Source organism: Physeter macrocephalus, chromosome 17 (assembly GCF_002837175.3).
Source record: "Physeter macrocephalus isolate SW-GA chromosome 17, ASM283717v5, whole genome shotgun sequence".
Lineage (NCBI taxonomy): Eukaryota > Metazoa > Chordata > Mammalia > Artiodactyla > Physeteridae > Physeter > Physeter macrocephalus.
This window is the reverse complement of record NC_041230.1, coordinates 11,039,581-11,065,164: the sequence shown is the minus strand read 5'-3', so window position 1 is coordinate 11,065,164 and position 25,584 is coordinate 11,039,581. Positions and strand designations below refer to the sequence as shown.

General features: G+C 55.3%; 2 protein-coding genes across 2 annotated transcripts in view; both read left to right on the top strand.

Annotated features, from left to right (window-relative positions):
• Positions 1-13,570, top strand: part of SPTBN4 (spectrin beta, non-erythrocytic 4) — a 71,965-nt gene extending 58,395 nt beyond the window's left edge. The window contains exons 24-35 of the mRNA XM_024132613.3: positions 516-720; positions 1,124-1,504; positions 2,791-3,035; positions 5,555-5,693; positions 5,787-5,871; positions 6,230-6,426; positions 7,017-7,636; positions 8,724-8,793; positions 9,500-9,792; positions 10,951-11,124; positions 11,270-11,312; positions 12,539-13,570. Of these exons, the coding sequence (XP_023988381.1) occupies positions 516-720; positions 1,124-1,504; positions 2,791-3,035; positions 5,555-5,693; positions 5,787-5,871; positions 6,230-6,426; positions 7,017-7,636; positions 8,724-8,793; positions 9,500-9,792; positions 10,951-11,124; positions 11,270-11,312; positions 12,539-12,697 (2,611 nt within the window). The 3' untranslated portion in view covers positions 12,698-13,570. The remainder of the gene's footprint in view (positions 1-515; positions 721-1,123; positions 1,505-2,790; positions 3,036-5,554; positions 5,694-5,786; positions 5,872-6,229; positions 6,427-7,016; positions 7,637-8,723; positions 8,794-9,499; positions 9,793-10,950; positions 11,125-11,269; positions 11,313-12,538) is intronic.
• A 408-nt stretch (positions 13,571-13,978) lies between these two features.
• Positions 13,979-25,309, top strand: SHKBP1 (SH3KBP1 binding protein 1). Its single transcript, XM_007128091.3, has 18 exons — positions 13,979-14,095; positions 14,327-14,380; positions 14,497-14,542; positions 14,649-14,722; positions 15,051-15,109; positions 15,339-15,419; positions 16,390-16,551; positions 16,632-16,722; positions 16,813-17,003; positions 17,593-17,708; positions 18,527-18,614; positions 18,731-18,847; positions 21,143-21,313; positions 22,368-22,523; positions 22,944-23,040; positions 24,190-24,368; positions 24,658-24,772; positions 24,894-25,309. Exons 1-18 carry the CDS (start codon positions 14,010-14,012, stop codon positions 25,123-25,125), a joined length of 2,115 nt encoding a protein of 704 aa, XP_007128153.1. The 5' UTR covers positions 13,979-14,009; the 3' UTR covers positions 25,126-25,309.
• The last annotated feature ends 275 nt before the right edge of the window (positions 25,310-25,584 follow it).

Below are 25,584 nucleotides of genomic sequence, written 5' to 3'. Positions count from 1 at the left end.
CTTGGACAGCGGGTCAAATGGCGTCCCTGAGTTTAAGTGCAGGGCCCACATCTAGGAGGCTGGGCCGAGGGGTGAGATCTGAGACAGAGGCACAGAGCTAGACCTCTGTCCGCCTGAGCCTGGAGACTGGGACTGGAGGTGAGGTGGGTTGGCTGGGGACCCAAGTAGGGGGTCTGGAGTCCCACTCAGGTCGCTGGAGGGGCCAGGTGTGGGACCACAGACTGGAAGGCTGGGAGGGGGTGGAAGGAGGGGGTGAGAGGGGGTGATGAGCTTATCAAGCTTAGGAAAGCAGAGTTCTCCCTGAGCGCTGAGACGCAAGTGCTGGGTTGGCTGCGTCCAAGGCTTGCAGAACAGAGTCCCGCGTGAAGGAGCCTGACGGGACGCAACCCTGCCTGAAGGGTGGCCTGCCTGCGGGGTTGCACAGCTCTGCTCCGAGCGGGGGGTGGCAGGGGGTCAGAGCTCTGTCCTGGAAGTCTCAGGGGGCTCCATCCCTGCCCCTCCCCGTCCCCCACCAGCGAGCAGATCAGCCGGCGGCAGTCTCAGGTGGACCGCATGTACGTGGCACTCAAGGAGCTGGGCGAGGAACGCCGGGTGGGCCTGGAGCAGCAGTACTGGCTGTACCAGCTCAGCCGCCAGGTGGACGAGCTCGAGCACTGGATTGCAGAGAAGGAGGTGGTAGCTGGCTCACCTGAGCTCGGCCAGGACTTTGAGCACGTCACGGTGAGCAGCATTAGGAAGGAACAATGAGCCAGTGGCCACTGTGTCTGCTGCTAAGGCTCTCTGGGCCTCAGTTTCCCCATCCATAATAGGAGAATTGTAATAGCACCACCTCATGGCTCTGTTGAGACACAGATGGATTAATGTAACGTAAAGCCCCTAGGACAGCACTGAGCACACACAGGGCCGAACACAGTGTAAGTTATTATTCTTGCCGTCTTATTTTTATTCTTGTTGTTACTATTATCGCTACAGAATGAGTGCTCAGTAAGTGTCGGATATTTTTTATTCTGATTGTCATCATTAGTGTTGTTATTATTCTCACCTGCCACAAGATGGTGGGTTGGAGGGGGCTGGCGTGTACAGCACCTTTGCCCACCCTGGGCCCCCCATTTCCTGGTGGCAGGTGCTGCAGGAGAAATTCTCGGAGTTCGCCAGTGAGACCGGCACGGCAGGGCGGGAGCGGCTGGCGGCAGTGAACCAGATGGTGGACGAGCTGATCGAGGGCGGCCACACAGCGGCGGCCACCATGGCTGAGTGGAAGGACGGGCTGAACGAGGCCTGGGCCGAGCTTCTGGAGCTAATGGGCACACGGGCCCAGCTGCTGGCCGCCTCTCGGGAGCTGCACAAGTTCTTCAGCGATGCCCGAGAGCTTCAAGGACAGATCGAGGAGAAGCGGAGGCGACTGCCTCGCCTGACCGCCCCGCCTGAGCCGAGGCCCAGCGCCGGCTCCATGCAGCGGACCCTGCGCGCCTTTGAGCATGACCTGCAGCTCCTCGTGTCCCAGGTGGGGAGCTGACGGCCAGGAGGGGCAGGTGGGAGGGCCTGGACAGTGTGACCAAGGGATGGGGGCAGCAGAGCAGGCAAAAGTCAGGCTGTGGACCACATTGAAATTAGATGGTGGGATAGATAGAAAACAGACCACGGAACAGGGAGAAATCACATGATGCGGCAGGTAGAAAACGGACGGGTGGCATGCAGCATAGACTCAGACAGTGACGGAAGAAAAGTGGTATAGCATGCCTGATAGAAATTAGACAGTGTTTCCAGTGGAGATTGGGCAGGGGTTCTCCTAGAAACTGTTACCCAAATCCAGATGGAGAGTCTAAAAGGAATTGGGAGGGCGTTGAGAGAAATTTGGCTGTGGGGCAGATAGAAATTAGGCAGCAGGTCTCTGATAGAAATCATATGATTTTCCTCGAAGAAATTTGGTGGCTTTGGATTTAATGAATGGAAATCAGAGCTAACAGGAATCAGGCAGTGGGTCTGATAGGCATTAGGAGGTGGATCTGAGAAATCAGATGGAAATGAAGCTGTGGGCCTAATAGGACTCAAGCAGTAGAACCGAAGGAAATTGGGTTGCAGGTCTAATGGAAGGTAGAAATTGGACAATTATTTTATATGCATCATACAGATGACTGTTAGAAATCAGGCAGAGAGACTGATAGTGATTACTTGGTGGATCTGATACTAGTATGGTGGTCCCCCCAAAAGAAATCAGGTGGTTGAGCTCATGGAGATTGAGCAGTGGGTCTAACTCACACAGCAGAACCAATGGAAATTGGGCAGGAGACCTGAAAGTAATTGAACAGCGATTCTGAAGGAAATTGGGTAGTAGGGAGTGGGTCTGAAAAAACTGAGTGGGAAATATTGGACAGCACGTCTAATAGATGTCAGGGTGGAGGAAGGGTTTCCTGAAAGAAACAAGACAGAGGTGGGCCTGAAAAAATGAGGTGGCAGACCCAGGAGAAATAGTGCTCTCAGACTAAAAGAAATCAGACAGTAGACTGAAAGAAACCTGATGGTAGGTGTAAAAGAAGTCAGAATGCAGGTAAGTCAAAGAAACATCAGGCAGCAGACATGAGAGAAATATGGTAGTGGGTCTAAAAGAAGTCAGAAAGTGGGAAAGTCAAAAAGAAATCAGGCAGCGGATAGGAATGAAACCCAGTTGGAATCTCAAGGGTGCAGGCTCCTTACTTCTTTAGGCTCTGCACCCAGCCAGCAGATGGGGGAAAGAGAGGGTGGAGCCTGGACCCCATGGAGGGCTGGTGCTCGACCTGGCATGCCCCTCAGGTACGGCAGCTCCAGGAGGGGGCAGCCCAGCTGCGGACGGTGTACGCGGGCGAGTACGCGGAGGCCATCGCCAGCCGGGAGCAGGAGGTGCTGCTGGGCTGGAAGGAGCTGCTGGCAGCCTGCGAGGACGCCCGCCTGCACGTGAGCTCCACGGCCGACGCCCTGCGATTCCACAGCCAGGCCCGTGACCTGCTCTCCTGGATGGATGGCATCGCCGGCCAGATTGGGGCAGCTGACAAGCCCAGGTGCCCCTCATCCCACCTCAGGCTTCTTACCTGCCTTTGGGCAGCCACCCCCAGCCCATCAGCAGTCCCCTTCCCATAAAAAAATCACAATAGCCAATACCTGTGTGGCACCTCTGCCTACCATGCACTGTTCTACATGCTTCTTGTGTTTTAAGACCCCCTGTCAGGCCTGGCATTGGGGCTCAGAGCACAGTGCATCCTCCTGCCTTTGTGGAGGTGTCGCAGCATGGGATGGGCTGACTCAAGATAGGGACAGGGAGGTGTATTGGGGGCTTAACCTAGTAGGCACTGAATTATTGCTCACATAACAGTTCGATGTAAGTATCCAGCAGAAGCCTGTCCCACGGTGATTGGGAGCCAGTGTTCTTCCATCATCAGCCCTGGGGTGATCTGCTGGACCTTCTGCATCCAGCTACAGATGAGAAAAGGAGAGCGGGAGGATACCACGGGAGCTTTTAGGGATTAAACCTGCACTCACGTTCTTTCGGCTCAGTGGTCCCAACCTATCTGCCAGGGAGGCTGGGAAATGTTAGTCCAGCAGTGTGTCCAGGAAAACAAGGGCCTGGAGAGTCGTGGATACATAACATTGTTTTTGTGAACTGTAGGGCCTTGAGCCTGCATTCGTTTACTCAGCAAATATTTGTTGATGCCTACTGTATGCCAGATGGTGAGCAAGGTCCATCCCCTGCCCTGATGCAGCTTACATTCTGAGGGAGGAAGCAGGCAACAGATAAGTAAATAAACAAACACGTAATGTTATTTCGGAGAGTAATAAAAGAAGAATAGAGCAAGGTAAGGGGACCTGAGTGAAGTGATCGTGAGCTGGGTAAAGTTTTTGGGGGAAGGCTCTTCCAGGTGGAGGGATAAGCAAGTGCAAAGGCCCTGAAGTAGGCTGTCGTTAGACGTGTTTCAGCAAAGGCTAGGTGGTCCTTGTGGCTGGATGGAGTGAGGGGGGGAGAGTGGGGAATGGTAGGAAATGACGTTAGAGGGGCAATAGGGCATGGTGAGGAGTTTCCCTTTGCTTGGAGTGAGACGGGAGCCATGGGAGAGCTTAGGGCAGGGGAGTGATGTGATATGATACACATTTGAGAAAGATCACTCCAGGTACCTGTGACAAATAGATTGTGGAGAGCCAGGGTGGAAGCAGGTAGGCCAGTCAGGAGGCTGCTGCCATCATCCAAGTGCGAGGTGATGTTGGCTGGGCTCAGTGTGCCCGTTGAATAAATGAGGCAGCATGATTGACTTTAGGAATTGAAAAAATCTTTTCATTATGGAAAATTTCAACTCTACACAGATGTAGCGGTAACACATAGGGAACCCACGTGTGTACAGTGAACACCTGGCCCATCTTCATCTATACAGTCCCCCACGTCCCCTCCACCCTTGATGGAGTTATTTTAAAACAAATCTCAGATTTCATATCATTTCACAGAGTATGTTTTCAAGTTATAAATGTCCAGTCTTGACTGATGGATTAGCTTAAGGGGCTGAGGGAAAAAGAGGAGTCATGGATGAATGATGGGTGAATTTACTGAGGTAGACAATTTCGGGGAGGGTACATCTGGGAGATAGGGGAGAATCAGGGAGATTGTTCTAGGCATACTAAGTCTTAGGTAGGAATCATTACAATGTGGGACCATCAGAAATAAATTTGGACATATTAAGTCTTTTTTTTTTGCTGCACCGTGTGGCTTGTGGGATCCTAGTTCCCTAACCAGGGATCGAACCCAGGCCCTCAGCAGTGAAAGCGTGGAGTCCTAACCACTGGACCACCAGAGAAGTCCCTGGACATATTAAGACTTATAAAGCTACACTTGTTGACTGACAGAACCTTCAGAAATTTGGAATCTGCTTGGGCCATATAACAGCTTAGAACAGCACTGTCCAATAGTTATACAATGCAGGCCACAAATGTGAGCCACATATATAACTTAAGGTTTTCTTGTAACCGCATTAGAAAAAGTAAAGAGAAGCAAGTGAAAATTAATTTTAGTAATTCATTTTATTTAACCCATCATACCCCAAATATTGTTACTTCAACATGTAGTCAATATTAAAATCATTGAGATAATTTTACCTTCTTCTTTATACTGACTCTTCAAAATATGGTGTCTGCTTTACACTTGAACACATCTCAAGTCAAACCAGCCACATTTCAAGTGCTCAAGTGCCACACATATCTAGTGGTTACCATATGGGACAGCACAGACTTAGGTTAGAATCATTGGCTAGTGGAAGCTCCAGAAGTATAGCTTTAGAAAATTAGAAAAATTGGATCTTGAAATTCTAGGTTAGAATCACCAACGTGGGACATTTTAGCCCTTTGGGAAAGTTGGAATCATTGAATCAGTGAAGAAGATTGGCCCTTCAGAACTTGATCATGGGAGGGGGGTGTCCCGAGGTGGTGTGGAATCCCAGCCTCAGAGACTTGGGCTCGTCAGGAGCTGCGTATGTGGAGGGGTGGGGGAGGTCGAGGGAGGCGGCCCATGGCTCAGATTCCTACCCACCACCCACTGTAGGGACGTGTCATCGGTGGAGGTGCTCATGAACTACCACCAGGGCCTGAAGACTGAGCTGGAGGCACGGATGCCCGAGCTGACAGCCTGCCAGGAGCTGGGGCGCTCTCTGCTGTTCAACAAGAGTGCCGTGGCTGATGAGGTGGGAGGGGGGCAGGGGTCTCCCTCTGCCATCTGTGCCCATCGGGGTGGGAGCCACCCCTGACGCCTCTCCCTGCCCACCCGCCACTCCCAGATCCAGGCACAGCTGGACAAGCTGGGAACCAGGAAGGAGGAGGTGTCGGACAAGTGGGACCGCCATTGGGAGTGGCTGCAGCAGAGTGAGTGGGGCCCCAGACACACGTGGCTCAAGGGCACAGGGATATGCCCCAGCGTGTCAGGAAAAGCCCAGAGGGTGACAGTCATGCTTTGCACACCGCATGAGTCCTCAGCAGCAAACATGAAGGCCTGGGAGGGTGGACAAGGGGGCTGCCCTATCATTGACTCCCTGATGACAGACACCGAGGGGAGAAGCTGGTGCCCTCAGAAATAGCCCCCGCCTCTCTCCTTCCTGCAGAGCCCAGAGCGGTCAGGGCTGGGAAGCCAGAGGGGGTGTGGAAGGCCAGAAAAAATAGCCACTGCCCCCGTGAAGGGCCCACAGGTGCCCCCAGCACCCTTACCCCAAATGTCTCTCCTCAGTGCTGGAAGTGCACCAGTTTGCCCAGGAGGCGGTGGTGGCTGATGCCTGGCTGACGGCCCAGGAGCCGCTCCTGCAGAGCCGGGAGCTGGGGAGCAGCGTGGACGAGGTGGAGCAGCTTATCCGGCGACACGAGGCCTTCCGCAAAGCGGCTGCGGCCTGGGAAGAAAGGTTCAGCTCTCTACGGCGCCTGACCACGGTCAGCACCCCATTTCCTGCCCCAACGCCCCTCCCACGGCTCCACACCCATCTCTCTGTATGAGACAAACACACGGGCTCAGCGCTGTGTTGAGTGAGAGCCGAGACACACCCTCATGGGGCTCCCAGTCCTGGGGGGTACGGGGGTGGGGGGAGAGGGTTGAAGGGGGGAGGGGACAGACCTGTCACCTGTCACCAGCGACAGTCCAGGGCTAGGATGGGGGAAGCACAGGGGGACATGAGAGCCCAGAAACACTTGTCTTGGCCTGGGGAAGTCTGATCTGAGACTTGAAGAATGAGGAGAAGAGACCACTGTAATTAAAAGTCTTAAGGTCTGGAAGGAAGGAGACAATGGGGCGGGGGGGCAGAAAGGCACCTAGAGAAAATGATGATTTGGCCAGTTCTTAAAAGAACAGTAGGTGTTTGCAGGAGAAGATAGGAATTAAGCTCCTGGGAGAGACAGGCCTGGACAACTTTGCTTTTTCACTAATAACTAATAAACTAGGTGGTGAGGCAGACGACCCAGAGCCACCTTCCCAGGCCCCGCCCCCACCCGGCCTTTCCACCTGAGCCTGGCCCCTCTGTCCCCAGATCGAGAAACTCAAGGCAGAACAGAGCAAGCAGCCACCCACCCCCCTACTGGGGCGCAAGTTCTTTGGAGACCCTACGGAACTGGCGGCCAAGGCTGCGCCCCTGCTGCGACCAGGGGGCTATGAGAGGAGCTTGGAGCCCCTGGCCCGCCGGGCCTCGGACACGCTCTCGGCCGAGGTGCGGACCCGGGTGGGGTACGTGCGCCAGGAGCTCAAGCCGGAGCGCCTCCAGCCGCGCATCGACCGGCTGCCGGAGGTCCCAGGGAAGGTGGAGCCCACGTCCCTGCCGGCTGCACCAGAGGACGCCGCGGAGACCACTGGGGCCCCCGCGGCAGCGGAGCAGGTCCGGCCGCGGCCAGAGCGCCAGGAGTCCGCTGATCGCGCGGAGGAGCTGCCCAGGAGGCGGCGGCAGGAGCGGCAGGAATCGGCCGAGCAATCTGAGGAGGCTGCGCGGAGGCGGCGGCCAGAGCGGCCGGAGTCAGCGGAACATGAGGTGGCACACAGCCTTACCCTGGGCCGCTACGAGCAGATGGAGAGGCGGCGCGAGCGGCGGGAGCGGCGGTTGGAGCGGCAGGAGTCCAGCGAGCAGGAGATGCCCACCAGAGGAGACCTGGCCAAGGGGTGAGGCCCCGTGTGCCCAGGGAGTGGAGGAAGGGGGAACACGGAGAGCTCCTGGAGCCTCCCAGGCCCAGCGGAGAGGGCTTCCGGGCTCAGAACTGCCTAGGGAGGGAGATACATTTGTGGCACCCATTCTGCAGAGATGTAAACTGAGGCTGGAAGAGGTTGGGAGTCGTTCCCACTATCCCACAGTGGCAGTGGCTTCCTCCAGGTGCAGGTTCTCTGCTGCTGAGTTTCTGACCCCTGCATCAAATCCCCTGGATGACCCTGCGCAGGGATTTTATCCTCTCTGCATCTGAGTTTCTCCACTGGGCTAATGGTGGAACCATCACCTCCCTGATTGGAGTTAAGACCCTTTAATCACAGTCTCTCTCAGCCTTATAAACTGGGTGCTGTACTCCTATCCATTTTATGGACGGAGCAACTGAGGCTCACAGAGGGCAAGTCACTCAGCTTGGGTGAAGCATGACTGGAACCCAGGCCTTTCAGAATCCTGAGTGTGTTGTGCACATCACTTCAACCAGCTGTGTCCCCAGAAAGAGGCCTTTGGTCAGATACGTTTCAGTGACAATGACTTCCTGACCCCTTTTAATTTTGCATTTCGTGAACATTGGCCGAGTGCCCACTCTGTGTGTGGTAGGTGCTGGGGAGAGCAATGACCCAACCAGCTCCAGCCCTGCTTTCGTGGGGCTCACAGTCCAGTGGGGGAAACAGACTTGTCACCAGAGAGTGTGACCCAGGATGATCAGGGCTGGGATGGGGGAAGTCCAGGGAGCTTGAAAGTGTAGGGGGTGGGTGGAAAAAGGCAACAGTATGTTCAAAGGCTTGAAGGCACCAGTTTGCATTTTGGTCTTTGTGTTGCTTAAAACTGAAGAGGGGAGAGAGGTTCCATCTTCCATTTGGCAGACGCGTGCTGAGCACCTGTGGTGTGTAAGGCAGACATCTGAGACAGGCAGCTGCAGAAATGGACAGGGACCTGGCATCTCAGGCTAAGAGGTTGAGGCTCCTCTAGCCAGCCAGGCTGGTCTCTGGGAGAAGGCATCCCTGTTCCATTGGGTCTTTTTATGCCCACCCCCCCCCCCATCCCCAGGAAGGCCACCTTGGCTGACATTGTGGAGCAGCTGCAGGAGAAAGAGGCAGGCCCAGGGCTCCCTGTTGGGGTAAGTTGAGCCTCGGTATGGGTGGGGGTATGGGGGCCCCTCTCCTCAGAACCGGAGTCAGAATCCCAGAAACACCAGTGCCTAGCCCTGCCCCCCCTATCTGAACCCTGCAGAGGCTTTCAGGGGATGGAGAGGGCCCCCAGATGCTTCCTCCCACAATCTGAAATTTTCTCCCTTAGAAAGATGAGGCCACCGACCTAAGAGACTCCTACCGCCCTACACACACACACACACACACACACACACACACACACACAAGTAGACTCCAGACTCTTCCCACATCTGTACACACACACACACACAAGTAGACTCCAGACTCTTCCCACATCTGTCCTGGACTTTTTCTCTAGCCCAGTGGGGGTCTCAAATTTCCTTACCGACAGCCGTACACACACAGGAGGCCCCAGATTCCTCCTACAAAGATGCTGGGACATCTACCTGCCTGCACCCCCTACCTCCATAGGTCTAACTCCCTTCCCTCTAAGATCGAGAGGGATTCCAAACGTAGGAGTCCTGACAGACCCACTCCCATAACCGGGGGAGCCCTTAAGAGTTGGGCCTCCAACCCTGAGATCCTCCCATACTCGCCTTCAAGACAGATTGCCCTGCAGACAGATGGGACCCCCAGACCTGTGAGTTCCCCCCAGACAGATGGCTCCCACACCCCACTATGGACAGCACCCCTCTTCCCCCTCCCTTCACACAGCCGTCGCTGCCTCAGCCTCGCGAGCTTCCCCCCGGCCGCCTGCCCAACGGGCTTGAGCCGCCCGAGCGGACACCTCGGCCGGACCGGCCGCGGGCGCGGGACCGGCCCAAGCCGCGACGGCGGCCGCGGCCCCGAGAGGGTGGTGAGGGCGGGGGAAGCCGGCGCTCGCGGTCCGCCCCGGCCCAGGGCAGCTCCGCCCCCGCGCCTCCGCCACCGCCCACTCATACAGTGCAGCACGAGGGCTTCCTGCTGCGCAAGCGCGAGCTCGACGCTAACCGCAAGTCGTCCAACCGGTGAGCGTTTGGGTGGGGCTTTGGAAGGCGGGTCCCAAGCTCAGGGCCAAATGAATGAATAAGTGGGTCTGAAGAGGGGGGTGGGGCTAAACTTTAGGGCGCCCAACCCGTGGCGGGGTAGGCGAGGCCTGCAAAGGGGGCCTTAACTTCAAAGAATCAATCAATGAACCGGAGGAGCGGGGCTTAAGGTTAGTGCGTCCAATGGGTGAGCGGGTGGAGCTTAGATGGGGGCGGGACCTGAAGAAAAAGTTATTACTACCCAATCTCATAGCAACCAACCCAAGAGTTAACTAGAGCTAATAGCAAACGATGTGAGGTCTAGTCTAGAGGGTTCTCAAGGCTCGTGAGGTGGAGCCTGGAGAGGTCCTTCAACCAGTGAGATTTATTTCAATTTCAAATTGAGGAAGGGCCAGATAAGGGGCGGATCCCAAACTGAGGGCTGAGGGGTGGGGGGCACCTCATATAGGTTTCCAGATGGGGGCCTAACAGTGATGTGTCTACTCTTGGAGTCCAGCTCCGGATTGTCCAACCCTTTTTTGTCCAACTGAGAGGCAGAATCTGGGGAGAGGTGGAGCCCATAAGGGAAGCGTTGAACAAGCAGGAGTTGGGCAGAACAGATTGAGGTTTTGCCTGTGGAGGTAGTCTTTCCTCCTTGTGCTGAGACCAAGGTGGGAATAAGCAGGGGCACCTGGGTATATTTTGATCGTGGGAGACTTCCTCCTCGGTTGGGGCTTCCGCTGAACGGGGAGACAAGAATTCCTCACTCCAGACAGTAGACTAATAGACCAATAGATCTCCCTTCAGGGGATTCGGGGTTCGGGGTGGGGGTGGTGGAGGAGTGGTGAGGAACATGCCCAAGCAGAGGCCTGTGGAGGAGACAGCTTAAGTGTTGCCTTCAGGAAATTCAGTGTGGGAGGGGATAAGGAAGGCCAACCCCAGCAGGGGCCAGCCTGGACAAAGGCTTGGTACCCAGAGACTTAGACCCTCCTCTCAGCTCAGCAACTGCCATAAGGAAGAGCTCTCCAGGTGTATGGCCCAACTAGGGCAAAGGTCCAGAGGGAGGAAGGCTCAAGCATATTCAGCCCATGAAGGGTATTAATGAAGAGTACTCAGGCAGAGTGCTGCGACTCTGCCTTGAGCCCCATGTCGTCACCCCAGGTCGTGGGTGAACCTGTACTGCGTGCTCAGCAAGGGGGAGCTGGGCTTCTACAAGGACGCCAAGGGCCCAGCGTCGGGGGGCACACATGGCGGGGAGCCACTGCTCAGCCTGCACAAGGCCACCAGTGAGGTGGCTAGTGACTACAAGAAAAAGAAGCACGTCTTCAAGCTCCAGTGAGCCCCCTCAATGGGCAAGAGGGAGGGTCCAAGACCCACCTTCCCCCTCCCAGCAATACCCTGCTTCCCTGGAGGACGGTTGGTGGATGGGTGGGCTGGGCCTCTGCCTCAGAGCCCCCAGATCCTGTGTCCTCTCCCACAGAACCCAGGACGGCAGTGAGTTTTTGCTCCAGGCTAAGGATGAGGTGAGATCTGTTCCTTTCTCTCCCCTATTCGACCTCAGGAACCACCTGGCTGGCTGACTCCTGGCCCAGAGTGATGGGGCTGTGAAGAGGAGAAGCACAAGCCAGAGTTACCAGGGCTGAAATGGGAAAGCCCATGGGCAATGAGAAACCAGAAGAAGTTCCTAATCTAGCTGGGGGGAGGTGGAAGATCAGGGGCTGGCCTGGAGGCCCCAGGACAACATCCAACCTCCTTGCCTTGGCCTCTGAGATGCAACTGGAAAGTTGGGAGGGAGTTAGCTTAAAAAAAAAAAAAAGATGAACTACAAGTGCAAAGAACCAGAAGTACAGAATCGCAAAGGGTTAACTGTGCTGGAGGAGAGTTCAAGGAGGAAAGTTCTCAGAAAGGTTCCCAGAGGCTGGATCTCTAAGGACACCGTGGGTCATTCGGAGGCTGGAGTTTATTCTAAGGGCACTAGGGAGCCATGGCAGAGTTTTGAGCAAGGGAGGGTTACAGTGATGCATAAGAAAGATCCGTTTGGCTACCATGTGCAGGGTAGATTGGAGAGGGCGAGAGTGGAGGTGTGGAGCACAGGAGGTGGCCAGGGCAGGAACCCAAGTGGGAGAGCACAAGGCTGGATTAGGGCAGGCCTGGGGGGAGGGGAGGAGGAGGTGGGTGAGAGACAAGAATGTGAGTGGACCTTGGGACTGGGGCTAAGGGGAGAGGTCAGGGGAGGAGGAGCAGGCATGGAGGTGGTTTGAAGAGATGCTGAAAATAGTAACACTTGTTACCTCATTCATCATCACAAGAGGCTTTGAAGTAGGCCTTTATTCCCTCCATGCCTCTTTTACTTATCTTTAAAATGGAGATAAAAATAGTTTTCCATCATAGGATTATTGTGAGAATTAAATAAGTTGATACAGGTAGAGCACTTACAGGGCCCGTAAAATTACAGTGCTTTGTGTCTGCTGATATTATTGCTTCTTGTTGTTTATCTCTATAGTGGGAGTTAGATATAATCCCAATGCACAGGATTAAGTGAATTAATCCACAAAAGTGCTTAGAACAGAGCTAGGCACAAAATAAGTGCTATGTAACTATTTACATCATCATCATCATCATCATTACTGTTAGTTATTATTATCCATTTAATAGATGAGGAAACTTAGGTTCAGAGTGGGCAGTCTGATTCTAGATTCATCAGTCTCCTCTCTTCCAAATATAAACTGTGTCCTGTTTCTCTCTCCAGGAGGAGATGAACGGCTGGCTGGAGGCTGTGGCCGCCTCGGTGGGAGAACACGCCGAGATCGCCCGCTGGGGCCAGACACAACCCACCACGTCGTCCACAGACGAGGGCAATCCCAAGCGGGAGGCGGGGGAGCGCAGGGCCAGCGGGCGCCGGAAGTGACTTCCCACCCGCAGGGCCTGACTCACCTCCCCGCCCCTCCTCCCCGTACTGTGGGCACAAAGACACTTTCTCTTCCGCAGGGGCGGGAGGCCCTAGTCCCACCAACACTGCGGACGCGCCCTGACCGGCACCGGAAAGGAGGGGACTTCTCCTGCACCCCAAGAAGTGGTGGGGGGATTGCTGCCTCTATAGCCATATCTCGGCCCCTTCCCGCTCGCCACCTCCACCCCAGGTGCTGGGGCTCTATTATTTTTATGCAATAACTGAGCTTGTGGGGGGGGGGGCGGGTAAGGGGCCAGTTGAGCCAAGCTCCCTGCCCGGATGCCCAGATCCAGCCCCAAGAAGCTGGGGTGGTAGGGGCGATAATTCCCACCCTAGGGATGGGCATGGGGGCGCTGGTGAGGTCCCCTGGACCATCCAGGGTGCTAGGGGGTGGGGAGGGGACGCCCCCCTCCCCGCCTTTACCTCACTTCCAATGCTGCCTTGATCTCTGTCTGGGAAGGGGGAGTGAGGGGGCCCTAGCCCCCGCACTCCGCCGTCTCAGAGCCATGCGGTTAATTCCTGACTTAGTTTATTTTTGCAAAACGTCGACGACCTCCTCCCCCCGCCCCGCATCCTCGAAGGCTTTTAATGGGAGGGGCGTCAAAGCTCAAAAGTGTCTTCCTCTCTCCTCCCCCCTCCAGCTGTAAATGCCACTTCGGAAGGGGAGGGGCGAGGGGAAGCCCTCCTCCTGCATGCTTCTGGCTGGAGCACTTTCCTGGGGAGTGGGGGAACCGGGTTGTGGGCAGCCCCCATGGCCACCTGGAGAAGCCGCTGGGACCCAGGGGAGTGGGGGCGTGTGGCAGGCGCGCACTCTGTGTACCTATAATAAATCCTTTGGCTTTGACGGTCTGTGCTGGTTTGTTCGCGTTTCATGGGCTGCGCCCAGGAGGACTGGGTGGGGCGAGGGGAAGAAACTGTCTTGCGGAGAACAGTTAGATGTCCCTCTTGGTGTGGACCAATTTCGAGATCTAAACACGTGTCCCCGACGAATCACCTAGATGCCATTCCTAAATCGGGAACCCCAGAGGGGTGGAGGAACGTTTTGCTATCCGTGGTAACTAAACTTCCCCAAAGGAGCCGTTCGGTCCGCCCCGTCCAGGACAGGAAAGGCGGGACCCTTTAAGGAGGCGGAGAAATTAACTGCGACGGGTGAGCGCTTTACCCAATCGCCGGTGGCTCCGGGAGTCTCCTGCCCAATGAGCACCAGGTGGGGGCGGGGCGGGATGCACACCCGGAAGCGGGTGCAGGCCGGCCGGCTAACCCGGGGGCCATGGCAGCTGCGGCCCCTGCAGCAGACGGGGTCCCAGGTCGGGGACCTCCCGGGGAGGTGATTCATCTGAACGTGGGAGGCAAGAGGTGAGTGTAGGAGTTTCCTGAGGCGCTACTCTCGGGAGCGGGGAACGGGGTGGGAGTGCCCGCCTCTCCCGGGGGAATTCCTGTCCATCAGGGATTGCTCCGCCCCCTGCTGGAGGCGGGGAGCCTGGATGGGTGCTGGGGGAGGGAAGGGAACTCAACCGGGTTGAGATTGGGGGCCGCATTCCTCATCCTCCCTCCATCATCTCGCGTCCGCTCACGGTCCCTGCACAGATTCAGTACCTCTCGCCAGACTCTCACCTGGATCCCAGACTCCTTCTTCTCCAGGTGATTGGGAGAGCGAGTTTGGGGGGGGGGGGGAGGAGAGGGTATGGGGAGACCTAATCTCCCCCTCAGACACACACCCCGGCCCGTGACACCTGCTCTGCGTCCCCTCCCTGCAGTCTTCTGAGTGGACGCATCTCAACACTGAAAGATGAGACCGGAGCCGTGAGTAGAGCAAGAGCTGATATGGGGCGGCCGGTAGGAGGAGGGACAGGATCCTCACTCAGCCCCGCTCTTTGCCCTATCTATCCTCTGCCTCCCTTCCCCGCAGATCTTCATCGACAGGGACCCCACCGTCTTCGCCCCTATCCTCAACTTCCTGCGCACCAAAGAGTTGGACCCCAGGTTGGCATGGAAGATAAAGGGGAGTCCCCCACCGTCTTCACCCCCAGGGAAGTCTCTTCTTCCCCTAAGAATGTTCACTTAAGCTCCTTGATCATATTTAAATTATGTGTCCTTAGAATTCTCCCCCACAAAACACACACACACACACACACACACACACACACACACACATTTTCACCGCTCAGATCATTGCTCCTTTAGAATCTTGATCCCATCAAAATTTTCTACCTCTTGAGATTCTCTGTGCAGTTTTGAAAACTTCGTCCTCAGAATTCTGTGTCCACTCCCACTCCCCAGACCCTGACCCCTAGTCAATTCTACTACCCAGGGGTGTCCACGGTTCCAGCCTCCTCCACGAAGCCCAGTTCTATGGACTCACTCCTCTGGGTAAGTGGGGCCCCCTTTAGCGTCCTCATCCCATAGAAAACCAGCTCTCTAGTGATGCTCCGCCTTTCCCCTCTCTCCTGAAAGAAGGTTGGGTTAGAGCTGAGAGCACTGGGTTTGGTCCTGGGTCTCAGGAGGGTGGTGATATTCTGTGGAGAAAGGGATGGGGGAGGGGGAAAGGGATCTGCCTCAGTGTTCTCCAAGTCCCAGCCTTTGAGTTCTTCCGTCTTAGTTCGTCGTCTGCAGCTTCGGGAAGAGTTGGATCGATCTTCTTGCGGAAACGTCCTCTTCAATGGTTACCTGCCTCCACCAGGTGGGAACTACTAAGGAATGGAGGGGGGACTAAAGACTACATTTCCCATAAGGCTGCAGCTCTTGGGTGCCTGAGCTGTGGGCCCTGAGACACTATGGGAGTTGTAGTTCTATATCAGATGCTTGGACGGATGCTTGGAAAGGAAGTAAGAAACAGCATTTCCAATGAGGCAATGGGCCAAGCTAGTCCCTCTGAGGCTCAGAAGCTTACCCTAGAGCCCAGTGGGAGTTGTAGTCCAGGTTTGATTTCCTTGTAGGGAGGCTTAGGGAGAACTGGTGTCCTTTGCATGGAGGGGAGAAATATTAAAGGAGAGTTATTGACTATAATCTCCATGGAGCAGCCAGCCCACTGGCCATGGAAAATATGCACCAGTGGTTATTGGGAAATGTAATCTACTAGGCTTTGCTGATAGGTAGAAGGCACAGAGTGGGGAAATTCAGTTTATGGCTTTATTTCCCTAACCTCAGTCAAGACCTACTACCTTCATGAAATTTGCCAAATATGAAGACGTATTGTTCTCTTAACTTAGTTTGACCCTGTTTTTTTTAAAATTGTTTTAAATAGAAGCTTTTTGTCACTACCTTCATGCCATAAATAAGTAGATGTGAAATAAACCCCAAACATAACAGTGTAATTAAACTCTGGGTAGATGCTGTTGTCTGCCGATGAGACAGGCTTCCATTTCTTAAAAGGAAAGATTGCCAAATATTGAAGAGGTATCAATATGGCGGCAGCCCCAAACTGATTCTTTCTTTGTGATGGGCTCAAAGAGCTGAAAAGGGAGCAGCTCGCTGTGTGATTCAGTCTCATTTAACGCCATGTCCCTGCACCACCGAAAATCTTTTCTCTAGGAGACAATGCTACCCACGTGGCAAAATCAGTATCTGGCACACTTTAAGTGCTTGCTATGTGACAATTATTATTACAATTATTACAATGATCGTCACTCTGCCCCTTCTCCCTGCCACAGTGTTCCCGGTGAAGCGGCGGAACAGGCACAGCCTGGTGGGGCCCCAGCAAGCAGGGGGACGCCCAGCCCCTGTTCGACGGAGCAACACGATGCCCCCCAACCTGGGCAATGCAGGGCTGCTGGGCCGAATGCTAGACGAGAAAGCCCCTCCCTCCCCATCAGGTACATTTCTGTCTCTTGGGAGATTGGGGCAGCCAGTGGGCCCCTGTGACCCTGCCCTGATCCCTGCCTTTCCCCCCAAGGGCTACCAGAGGAGCCGGGAATGGTGCGCCTGGTGTGTGGACACCACAACTGGATCGCCGTGGCCTATACCCAGTTTCTTGTCTGCTATAGGTGCTCAGGGAGGGCGGTGGGAGGACACCTTAAGCACTGTTGATAGGGAGGGCTCAGGGTGAGGGTTCATGATGTCCCTCAATCTTCCAGGCTGAAGGAAGCCTCTGGCTGGCAGCTGGTGTTCTCCAGTCCCCGCCTGGACTGGCCCATTGAGCGCCTGGCACTCACAGCCCGGGTGCTCAGTGGGGCCCTGGGTGAGCATGACAAGATGGTGGCAGCAGCCACGGGCAGCGAGATTCTGCTGTGGGCTCTGCAGGCAGAAGGCGGTGGCTCTGAGATAGGTATGGCACCAGGCTTTTTCCAGAACCCTTTTGCCCTTTGGAATTCTACTCCAACTTGTGGCCTGTTAAAACAGCCCACGTGCCACAATTCTCTCTGCGTTATTAAGATGCTCCAGCCCTTTAGAATTCCATATCCTGTTAGCATGCCTTGGTCCGGTAGAAAAATCCACCCACATACAATTCTCTCCTCCGTCAGAATTCACTGCCCTGTTAGATCTCTTTGCTTTGGTAGAATTCTCCATGCCAGTAAAATCCCAGACCTGTTAGAATCTGTTCCCATTAGAAATCTGACTCCTTAGACTAATCTGTTCCCTAACAAATCTTAATCCTCGTGAGAATCCTCTGCCGCCCATAGAGTTTTTTGCCTTTGTTGAAAATCTTAGCTATGTTAGAATTCCACACCCTGTTAGAGTCCCACACTGCAGCAGGAATCTGGCCCGTTGTAATCCTCTGTAATTCCTGCTGGAATCCTCTAGCCTGTAAAGATTCTATGACCAAGTTGAATCCTCTGGCCCTTGGAGTTCTTCCTGCCACCCCTCTTCTCCCCCGTGAAAGGGGGTCCTGGCTCAGCCTTCCTCACCCTGTGCAGGAGTCTTCCATCTGGGCGTGCCTGTGGAGGCCTTATTCTTTGTCGGGAACCAGCTCATCGCCACAAGCCACACAGGGCGCATTGGGGTGTGGAATGCCGTCACCAAGCACTGGCAGGTCAGGGCACTGGCCAGCCTGGCTGCCTCTTTCTCGGGTATCCAGACCAGTCAGACCCAGGGAGGGGTTCCTTTCTGCCCCACCCGACCTGGGGAGAACGAGGGGGCCCAGCGGTGGGCCAGATCCAGTGGTGGGGTAGGATGGGGTATGACAAAGGCCAAAGGAGGATCCAGGAGGCCTTTGTGGCTGACGTGAAGGATGGTGGGTTTGGAAAGGAAGAGAGGATTCTCCAGACACTGGGTGGGAGACCGGGTGAGGGGAGATGGTAGAAGAGGCGGAAACCCAGAGACAGACGTGCAAACGTCCGTCATTCTCTCTTGCACTCGCCCCAAGCTCTGTCCAACATGTAAAACAAAAAATACACCCACAGCGTTGTTTTCTAAAGTGTGAGCATTTGGCTGAGAGAGACAGACAAACAGAGAAAGGAGAGAGAAAGAAACAGAGATGGAGAGAAACAGACAAATAGAAACAGGAGGTCAGAGGTGCCAGAGAGACAGAAAGAGGGTGGATGGAGAGAAACCAGGACTAAATGACTGTAGTAGATGAAGGGACACAGAGAGAAAGATGGAGATGAATAAAGAAATGTCAGAAATACAGAGTCAAGGAGAGGCCACGAGACAGAAGCACCAACCAAGAACCATTCAGAGACAGACGCCGGTGATTCAGGCCTGGAGCAGGCAAGGCTGGGGAGGAGTGGGCCTAGAAACTGGAGGGAGGGTGCTGGAGCAGGGAGGCATGGGCATGCCAGGGGGGCACTGCAGAGGCAAAGGCAGGAAGGGATGGCACCATGGCCACAGCTCACCCCGCCCCACCCCCAGGTCCAGGAGGTGCAGCCCATCACCAGTTACGATGCTGCAGGCTCCTTCCTCCTCCTGGGCTGCAACAACGGCTCCATCTACTACGTGGGTGAGCAGAAGCCCGCACCCCAGCTGCCTGAGAACCTCCCCTGAGAGGTGGGAGAGGAGGGGAGAGGCTGGGGTACCTTGAACAAACGCACTCTGTATCTTCCCTGTCCACCCCAGATGTGCAGAAATTCCCCCTGCGCATGAAGGACAATGACCTCCTTGTCAGCGAGCTCTACCGGGACCCGGCGGAGGATGGAGTCACAGCCCTGAGCGTCTACCTCACCCCAAAGACCAGTAAGCTATAGCTCAGCTCCCCGCCCTGCCGTCAGCAGCCAGCCCCGGCCGCAGCCCGGAGCGGTCTCCCCATCCCTTGTGTAGCATGACCCAGTGAGATTTATGGAGAGGGAGACAGATTCAACTCATACAGTCATTCAACAAACAGTTACTGAGCACCACTTACATACGGGCACCGTCCTAGGTGCTTGGCCACGGCGGGCCTCTTCACCAGGGGCAAAATTGACCTCTAGTAGTTGATCTTGGTGTTTCTTTCCCATATCTGTGATTAGGGTGCGGTGCTTGCACGCTCCTAAAACAAAGAGGATGCGTGTCTTGGGAATTCCCTGGTGGTCCAGTGGTTAGGACTCCGAGTTCTCACTGCTGAGGGCCCAGGTTCGATTCCTGGTCGGAAACTAAAATCCCATAAGCTGTGTAACGTGGCCAAACCCCCGCCAAAACAAACAAACCAACAAAACCCCCAAACAAGCAAAACTTAAAAAACATAAACAGTCAAACAAAAAGAGAATGCATGTGTTACAGTGGATGAAGCTGAGTTCTCTCACTTGAGACAATCTTTGTGTTTTGTTTTCTTGATTGCAAATGCAGAGAAATCGTTTTTTTGTTTGTTTTTACTGAGATATAATTCCCATACCATAAAATTAACAACTGAGTAATTTTAGTAGATTCACAAAGTTGTGCCACCATCACCACTATCTAATTCCAGAACGTTTTTATCACCCCAAAAAGAAACCCCATGCTTGTATAGCAGTCACACCCCAGTCCTCCATCCTGACAGCCCCTGGACACCTCTAATCCACTTTCTGTCTCTATGGATTTGCCTGTTCTAGACATTTAATGTAAATGGAATTATGCAGTATGTGGCTTTTTGTGTCTGACTTTTTTCACTTTGGGTAACAATTTATTTTTTTTAATGGTTAGTGCTTTTTTGGAGCTTAAGATCTCTTACCCTACCCACAGGTTGTGAAGATTTTTCCCTATGTTTTCTTCTAGAAGCTTTGCAGTTTTAGCTTTTACACGTAGGTTTCTGTTCCATTTCAAATTAACTTTTATATATGGTGTGAGGTAGGGGTCACAGTGCATTTTTTTCTAGCAGGCGTAAACTAATAATAAACTTAACTTCACGGCATGTCGTCACATAAGGCCCCTTTCTTTTTTAAAACTGTATTTATTTATTTATTTGGCCACACCATGTGGCTTGTGGGATCTTAGTTCCCTGACCAGGGATCGAGCCCAGGCCCTTGGCAGTGAGAGCGTGGAGCCCCAACCACTGGACTGCCAGGGAATTCCTAAGGCCCCTTTCTTATTTCATTGATTTACTCCTTTCCTCCCCATCCCCCTCCTCACCACGTGCCACTATTCTGTCATGTTTAGCATTTATATTTTCATTTGTATGTGTCCTTACAAAATGGATATTATGGACATGTTTTTGAATTTGCATAAATGGTATGGGGTATATAACTCAGTTTATATATCTTACTTTTGTCCATCAGTTTATATATCTTACTTTTGTCCATCCTGCCCTAGGTTAAATATCCATCCATGTTGCTATTCATAACCTGAATCCATTGCTTCTAACTCCTGCATAAAATATTAAAACCACATTTTACCCACATTCCTTAAGATGGTCCATTAAGTTTGTGATGTTACAACATACCTTTCCCCTGTGGAAATTTGGCAAGGTTGGGGATTCCCTCAGGCACGCTGGGTCGAGTTTCATTTTCTTGTCTTGCTGTCTGTCTGGTTTTGTTTGTCTGTTTGACCCCACCATGTGGCTTGTGGGATCTTAGTTCCCTGAAGAGACTGAACCCGGGCCTGTTTGTTTATATGTCCCTTTCTATGTTTCTCTGTCTTTCTCTCGAATTCTATCTCTCTCTCTGTCAGTCTCTGTCTCTGTATCCCTCCCCGTGATTTGTTTATTGGTTCCCTGTTTCTCTATTTTTCTATCTGTCTTCCCCCTCTTCTCAGCTCTGTCTCTCTCTGTCTTTTTTAAATTTTTAATTTATTTTTTATATAGCACTTTCTTATTAGTTATCTCTTTTATACATATTAGTGTACATATGTCAATCTGTCTCTCTCTCTGTCTTAATTTCTGTCTCTGGTTTCTCTGCCCTGTCCCTCTGTCTCCCGTTCCTCCGTTTCCCACGTCTCGCCACCTTGTTTGTTCTCTCCATCTCTCCCTCTCCCTTTACTTTCTGACTCTGCATCTGTTCTTTGTCTGTTGCCTCTTCTCTCTGCCTTGGTTTCTGTCTCTCTGTGACCCTGTCCCTCTCTTCCTCCTCGGCCCCTCACCAGGTGACAGTGGGAACTGGATCGAGATCGCCTACGGCACCAGCTCAGGGGGCGTGCGTGTCATCGTGCAGCATCCCGAGACCGTGGGCTCGGGGCCTCAGCTCTTTCAGACCTTCACCGTGCACCGCAGCCCCGTCACCAAGATCATGCTGTCAGAGAAGCACCTCATCTCAGGTGAGCCTTGCCCGGCTGCCCCGCCTGCCCATCTCCCTGCAGGAGGGATGGCTTAGCTGTGAGCACGAAGCCAGGTGGATGAGGGTTTCCACTGGGGAGAGACAGTGTGTGGGGAGTGGCCTCTGGAGAATTCCGTGAAGGGGACCAGTCGGGGGGAGAGTGGATTTGCCAGGGAGAGGGGAAAATTAATCAATTTAGCAATTGTCAGGCACGGGGGATACCGTGATAAGACAGGCCAAGTCCCTACCCTCGTGGAGCTGATGCTGTAGTGGGGGCAGCAGACAATAAATCAATAAAAATATAAATCACTATCTGGCAATGGGGATGGGGGCCATGAATAAAAACAAAGCTGTGTGAGAGGCCAAGAGAGTGCCAGGATCATGGGAGAGTGCATGGTTCGGGAAGTTCTTCCTGAGGAAGGAGCTCTGAACAGAAATGAGCAGTGCAGGTCAGTGGGGACAAGCATTCCAGGCAGAGGGAACAGACATTGCAAAGGCTCTGAGGCGGGAGGGTGTTCGGTGTGTCTAAGGAAGAGGAGGGGCCCACTGGGCCCAGAGTGGAGTGGGTGAGGAAGAGGGTGGGGGGTGATGGGGTAGGTCAGTGCGACCTCGTAACCCATGGAGAAGACTTTGTCCTTAACCCTGAATGAGATGGGGCCGCGGGAGGTCTCACAGCAGAGGAGGGCTGTGACCTGACACAGGTGTTCACAGGGTCCCTCCGACTGCATGTGGGGACAGGATGGGAGCAGGAAGGCCAAGGAGGAGGCTGCTGCAATGGTCCAGGCAGGAGATGAGATGGACAGGACCAGGGTAGGGGTGGGGTGGGAGCAGTGGACAGGGAAAAGTGAGATCAGGCCCTGGAATGATTCGGAGGCAGAGCCAATGGGATTGTTAACTATTTGGAGTTCTGGGGAAGAGAATTCTCTGAAAGGGAAGAATTCAGAGGGGCCTGAATCCTGACACCTTTGAAAGGAGGTCATCCCGGGGCTCAGGAAGGTCGGGCAGTGGTGATGCCACGGCCGGGCCTGACCTGCTGCTGCCCCCTGGCTCCTCAGTCTGTGCCGACAACAACCACGTGCGGACGTGGTCTGTGACTCGCTTCCGTGGCATGATTTCCACCCAGCCTGGCTCCACCCCGCTCGCTTCATTCAAGATCCTGGCGCTGGAATCGGCCGATGGGCATGGCGGCTGCAGTGCTGGCAATGACATTGGTGCCTCCTGGCCCCGGGTCCCCCACCGCACGGACCCTGCCTGACCTCCGTTGGCCTCCACTGATCCCTTTCCTGACCCCTGTAGACCTCTCTTGACCCACCCAGCTGATGGGGTTGACCTCCACCCATCACCACCTGACCCCTATTGACCGCCACGTACTCCCAGCTATCCCAGTTGAATTCTCTTACCCCCATTGACTCCTGCTGACCCAGGATCCGCCCCCTGCCCCTGATGTGCCCGAACTCCGCTGACTGTTGCTGACACCCAGCCCTGTCTGACCTCGCCCAGCTCTAGCCACCTGGGGGTGGGGACCTGGTCCTGGGTGGGAGGTTCATCAGTGGGGAAGGAGGCAGAGTCTTGGGGTCTGGAGGTCACGGGGACCCCAGCCGGCCCTGACTGCCCCCCTCTCCCTGGCCCAGGCCCTTACGGCGAGCGGGATGACCAGCAAGTGTTCGTTCAGAAGGTGGTACCAAATGCCAGCCAGCTCTTCGTGCGTCTTTCCTCCACTGGTCAGCGGTGAGGACCATCCCGTCAAAGGGGGGGGGGTGGTCAGAGGAGAAGGCAAGATGCCAGGGAGGTCAGAAGGGCATCCCAGCCAAGGGGCACCGCAGGAGCAGAGGCTGGGAAGGAGCACAGGCCTGGTCCTAGATTCGGAGTTTGGGGTATCAAAGGTGTGACATGTGTGGACGGGAGTGCAGCTGGAACGATCCCAGGTGCCCCTGCTGGCCCGCAAGCAGAGATCGCCCAGTGTAGACAGGGCCGGGATGGGGCCTGGGGGCGTGTGCACAGGCTGGGGGGCGAGGGCCAGGATGGGGGAGGGACGGGAAGCTGCGGGAGCCCAGAGGCAGTGCTCGCTCCAGCCTGGGAAGGGGGCCTGTTGAAGAGGGGTCTCTGAGCAGAGACCTTGAGGATGAATAGGAATGAGCAGAAGAAAGGAGGGAGGGGAAAGTCTGTGCCTGGCTGAAGGGGCGGCATGTGCGAAGGCTGGAACAGCCGGAGGGGATAACCAGGGACAAGCACGTGGTCTCCGGGGGCTGGAGCGCCGAGAGGTGAGAAATGGGGCTGCAGAGGGGATAACCAGGGACAAGCACGTGGTCTCTGGGGGCTGGAGCGCCGAGAGGTGAGAAATGGGGCTGCAGAGGGGTGGAGCCTTGCCAATCGTATGGAAGAGCTGAGACTGTCCTGAGTGTCCTGGGGAGCCATGGCCGCTCTGAGGGGGATGGACTGGAGGTTGGAGAGGAGGCCAAGAGCCCAGGGAGGAGGCTGGGACAGATGCCTGGCCGGAGAGGGCAGGGCTTGATCGGGGCCAGATGGGGAGGGGAGGAGGGGGCCGGCCATGGGAAGTGAGGGAGGCACCCAGGATGAGTTTTGGGCCCTCCCTGAGACAGGAACAGGGAGGGCAGCATGTTTGGGGGAGACTCCCATTTGGGCCCCATGATGGGTGTGTGGGGCTGGGGACATCCAGGAGGGTCCTGGTCCCCACAGGGCTGGAACCCAAGACAGTAGATTTGGGAGGGATGGAGAGGCTTGGGTGCTCATCCGAGAAGCAGGAACTGAAACCACAAGGGCGGTGGGGACTGAGGCCTGGGAGGGGTATAAAGTTGAGAAAAGGGGCCAGGCCAGACCCTGGTGTGGCCAAGGTGACCCCTGCCCCTCCCCTCTCAGGGTGTGCTCCGTGCGCTCCGTGGACGGCTCGCCCACCACCGCCTTCACGGTGCTCGAGTGTGAGGGCTCCCGGAGGCTGGGCTCCCGGCCCCGGCGCTACCTGCTCACTGGCCAGGCCAACGGCAGCTTGGCCATGTGGGACCTGACCACCGCCATGGACGGCCTCGGCCAGGCGCCTGGTACTCCCCGCTCCAGTCCCGTCCCAAGCCCCACAGACTCACCCTGAACCCTCTCCACAACCTCCTTCGCCCTGAGCTCCCTCCGCAAGCCCTTGCCCTCTGGCCCCTTTCCCTGCTCCCCAACCCCTCCTCGCCCTTGCTTTTTAACCTCTCTTCCTTAGCTTCTGACCCCTGTCCGTCGACCTCTGCATCTTTCCTCCTATCCCGACCTCAGACCTTGCACATGACCTTTGTCTCTTGACCTGTGCTCTTGTCTTGCCCCTGACCCTGCTTCCTTGCCCCCCCCCAGCAGGGGGCCTGACAGAGGAAGAGCTGCTGGAACAGCTGGAGCAGTGCGAACTAGCCCCGCTGGCTTCCTTGAGGGGCGCTCCCCCCAGCCCCTCGCCCCGGACCTCTCTCACCAGGTAGGCGTGACTCCACTTCCCCTTCTGAGCAATGGGGCGGAGGGCAGAACACAGTGGCCTGGGGGTGGGGGGGGCCCAGCTCCACCCTGATGACCAGCACTGACCCTCATCACCCCCTCAGTCTCCACTCAGCCTTCAGCAGCGCCTCCCTGTCCGGCCACCGTGGGAGCCCGAGCCCCCCACAGGCTGAGGCCCGGCGCCGCTGGGGAGGCAGCTTCGTGGAACGCTGCCAGGAACTGGTGCGGAGCGGGCCGGAGCCCCGGCGGCCACCGACACCAGCCCCCCGGCCCTCCGCGGGTCTCGGGGCTCCCCTTGCACCCCCCAAGATGAAGCTCACTGAAACTTCCTTCTGAATGCGGCTGCCATGGTGCCTTGAGATACCCAGGCCCTGGGGGACCCAGGTGCCTGCCCCGCTTCCTGTCACAGCCCTGGGTTCAGGGCCAAGGCCTCCTTGGAGTGGTTAGTGTTACTAGGGCCCCATCATCTCCCTTTTCTGGAGCCAAAGTCACCCTTCCCTAATAAAGTTCTCACTGCCAACACCTTGGTCACATTTTGAGAGGGTTTGGGCACCCCTAGGGAAAGGGTAAGAGAGCCGTGGTGCCCAACCAGGTCCCTAGCTGTAGATTCAGGAACATCTGTCTCTCCTGGTTTAAGTAAAGATGGGGAATTGGTTTACACTCTGGCTTCAGGCATGGCTGGATCCAGGGCTCAAACACTCATCCAGAATATCTTTCCATCTTTTGGCTTTGCTCTCCTCTGGGATCATTCTCAGTCAGGTTTTCCCCCCTCTGTGCCAAGATAACTCCAGGTAG